Here is a 3,049-nt window from a genome sequence, read left to right as displayed (position 1 = left end):
TAGCAGAATAACCTTGTTGAAATCAGAGTTTTTCGATATATCCTGAAATATATCCTGAAACAAGTTTTAAGATGACGCCGTAATAATCGAAAGGGAAAGTAAACAGAGAGAGGCTCTCATTTGCACTTAGGACCATTTGACATGTTTGTCGAGATATCACCTTCGATTAAAGCAATTGGGTACTTGAAACTCAAATTTGAGTAGATTTGGTTCAGCGTTTCGGTTCAGACATTTTCGTTTTTGAAGTACAGGTAGCGCTAATGCTGTTTAGTTTCTGAGTGGGGTTCGTCTTTCGCTCGGTGTGTCAATTTGTAAAGACGTAAACAAAAGTCTTCAGTTAATGCTTTCTTTTGAGTAATACGATTATTACGATAAATCTATTGTGCTCTGGTGTATATTTAACAGATTAAGGTAAACAATATTAATCTAGATTAGTTATAAGTCATGGAGCGTTCAGTTAATTTACAGAGGTCGCGGATGTGCAATTTTGTTTTGTATGCAAACAGATAAGAAACATCCATCTGGAGCGTATGAGGTGGGTAAAACAACGGTCAGTTCAAAAGTTATTAGGCTATCTCCACCAGGTGCGCTACAGAGTAGTCTGAATTAACAGCTGATTTGTGATACATATTTCAATATGTATCGTGCGTTTACTGTCCATGGACAATAACATGGTCGGTTGAAATATTCGTGCGGTGGAGTAGTTGCTGTCACTTAATTGTCAACCGGGTTGTCAAAAATTAATCGAGTTATTAGGCTGTGTACGCTGACGAAGTCGGCAGTACCAGGAGGAACTGGGAGTACTCCGGAGCAAACAGGAAGGGAATCGTTCCTGTATTCTCTTCCTCTTTTTTTTTTCTTCTGGCAGCAAACCGGAGTAAAAAGGAGCATGAATTGTTTGCTCCGGAGACACATCGGTGTACTGGAACAAACAATATAAACGCTGTTGGACTATACCAGTATATGAAAAGGCAACTGGCGGGCTATAATATATGCTGACGCGCGGCTGATAGTTATTGGAACTTTGTTCGACACTAATTGTGGTTCTGAGAAATCCCCTAGTCAAGCGTGATGATCCACAGGAAAAGAAGTTCATTTTAAGCTGATGAAAACTAACGAAAACGAAACATTTGGTTTGGCTTAGCAAGCCAATGCAAGATGCACCCTAATGAAAAAATTCCGGCGCTAGCTTAGTCTTGTCAGTAAGCTAGTGTCGGATTCTGATGAGACGAAGTTGAAAAACAAATTCCATAGCTAGTTTATAGGTTTTTCCACCTTTCAGTTCTACCTTTGGAACCAAAAATGGATAAGGTACGATCAGTTGGCTGTGACATCTGTGGCAAACTTTGTACCAGTAATAGTAACCTAGCCGCTCACAAGCGAGTCCACACGGGGGAAAGGCCTTACAAGTGCAACTACTGTGGCAAAGCATTCAATCGAAACGGCAATTTGAAGCAACACGAGAGCATACATTCGGACGAACGACGGTATAAATATAACAACTTTAATAACAGAAAATTTAAAATATTTTCCTTTTCAGTTCTACCAAAAATGATAAGGTACGATCAATTAGCTGTGACATTTGTGGCAAGCTTTTTATCAGCAACAGTCACCTGATTGTCCACAAGCGAGTTCACACGGGGGAAAGGCCCTACAAATGCAACTACTGTGACAAAGTTTTTCCCGCCCAGGGCGAGTGGAAGAAGCACGAAAGAACCCATACCGGCGAAAAGCCTTACGTTTGCAAAGTATGTGGTGAGGCATTTGGGAAAAGTAACCAGCTACTGAAGCACAAAATAAGCCATGCCGGCCAGTCACCGCATAAGTGTGATGTGTGCGGAAAAGAATTTCGAGAAAAAGGTATTCTCAAAACTCACATGTATACCCATTCTGATGAAAGGCCACTCCAATGTGACATATGTGGCAAAGAATTCAAGCACAAAGGCAATTTGCTGCAACACAAACGCATACACACGACAGAACGACCGTTCAAATGTGACATCTGCGGTAAGGCTTTCCTCGAAAACTGCGCACTCAATTTGCATAAAGAAATTCACATACCCGACAAACAGTACAAATGTGACGTGTGTGGTTGGAAGTTTACTCAGAAATATACCCTAATGAAGCACCAACGCACTCACGTCAGCGAGCCACAGTACAAATGCGAATTGTGCAACGCTGCCTTCTACGTCAACAGTAGACTGAAGGTTCACCTGCGCTCGCATACTGGAGAGAAGCCCTTCCAATGTGACATTTGTGGTAAATGTTTTTCAATCAGTGGTGCAAGGAGAATACATGTGTTACGTCACACCGCCCAACGCGACCACAAGTGTCCAATTTGTGATCGGGCATTTTACTTTCCAAAAGATGTGAACTGGCACATGCGCATTCATACCAAAAAAGCTTTGCAACGGGGTAATGCGAGGGACGAATCCACTTAGAAGCAAAAAGAATTGTGAAACTTCGAGTAGTAGCTGTTGTGTACCCAAATATTTGGTACAATACTAAATTATACTCTAAAATAGGTTAAGCTGATCTGGCGTACCTGCCTTTGCAGATTTTCAAATAAAACAGACTGGGAGACGTCGGTCTCTCATTTCTCAGATAAAGTTAAAGTGGTCACAAGTGTTCTTAAAACTATTTCAAGAAATTCCCATTTCAGGTTAAGCTTCGGAGTGTTTAATAGAGTGGTTCCTGACTGTACATCACGGTGGTCGGATTCAACGTTGGATTCATCGTTTTGAAATACTTTACAGTTACGACGAGGTAAAAAAGGAACGCGGACACGACATCGAAATTTGCGACCGGACGGACCAGATCCGGAGAATGCGCAGGTATAATAAAATTTTCAGGCTGATTTTTTCAAGCACGCTTAACATTTAAACCAGTTTTAACGCACTGGTAAACCTGCGTGTTTAAAAGTTAAGCGAGGGTGCAGAAATAGACCCTAATTGTTGTGTTCGTATATTGGCGGAATTCCGGGTGGCCTTGTCTTCGGACCGAGAGGAAAAAAGATGAACCACATACAACTTATCCGAAATTTATCACT

At 41.4% G+C, this 3,049-nt stretch overlaps 1 protein-coding gene across 3 annotated transcripts; it reads left to right on the top strand.

Moving 5' to 3' along the window:
- The first annotated feature begins 336 nt into the window (after positions 1-336).
- Positions 337-2,744, top strand: LOC131681966 (zinc finger protein 239-like). 3 transcript variants are annotated; one of them, XM_058963088.1, is made up of 5 exons: positions 342-411; positions 469-535; positions 1,283-1,487; positions 1,541-2,609; positions 2,663-2,744. In XM_058963088.1, the coding sequence occupies exons 3-4, from the start codon at positions 1,303-1,305 to the stop codon at positions 2,439-2,441; spliced, it is 1,086 nt and encodes a 361-aa protein (XP_058819071.1). In that variant the 5' UTR covers positions 342-411; positions 469-535; positions 1,283-1,302; the 3' UTR covers positions 2,442-2,609; positions 2,663-2,744. The 3 variants fall into 3 exon arrangements, with proteins under 3 accessions (XP_058819073.1, XP_058819071.1, XP_058819072.1); XM_058963090.1 differs by lacking the exon at positions 469-535 and having other exon boundaries at positions 337-411; XM_058963089.1 differs by lacking the exons at positions 342-411; positions 469-535 and having other exon boundaries at positions 548-1,487.
- Positions 2,745-3,049: the final 305 nt, after the last annotated feature.

The sequence above is a fragment of the Topomyia yanbarensis genome, chromosome 2 (assembly GCF_030247195.1).
Source record: "Topomyia yanbarensis strain Yona2022 chromosome 2, ASM3024719v1, whole genome shotgun sequence".
Taxonomy (NCBI): Eukaryota; Metazoa; Arthropoda; class Insecta; order Diptera; family Culicidae; genus Topomyia; species Topomyia yanbarensis.
Note: the sequence above shows the minus strand (reverse complement) of the source record. Positions and strands in the feature narration are given on the sequence as shown.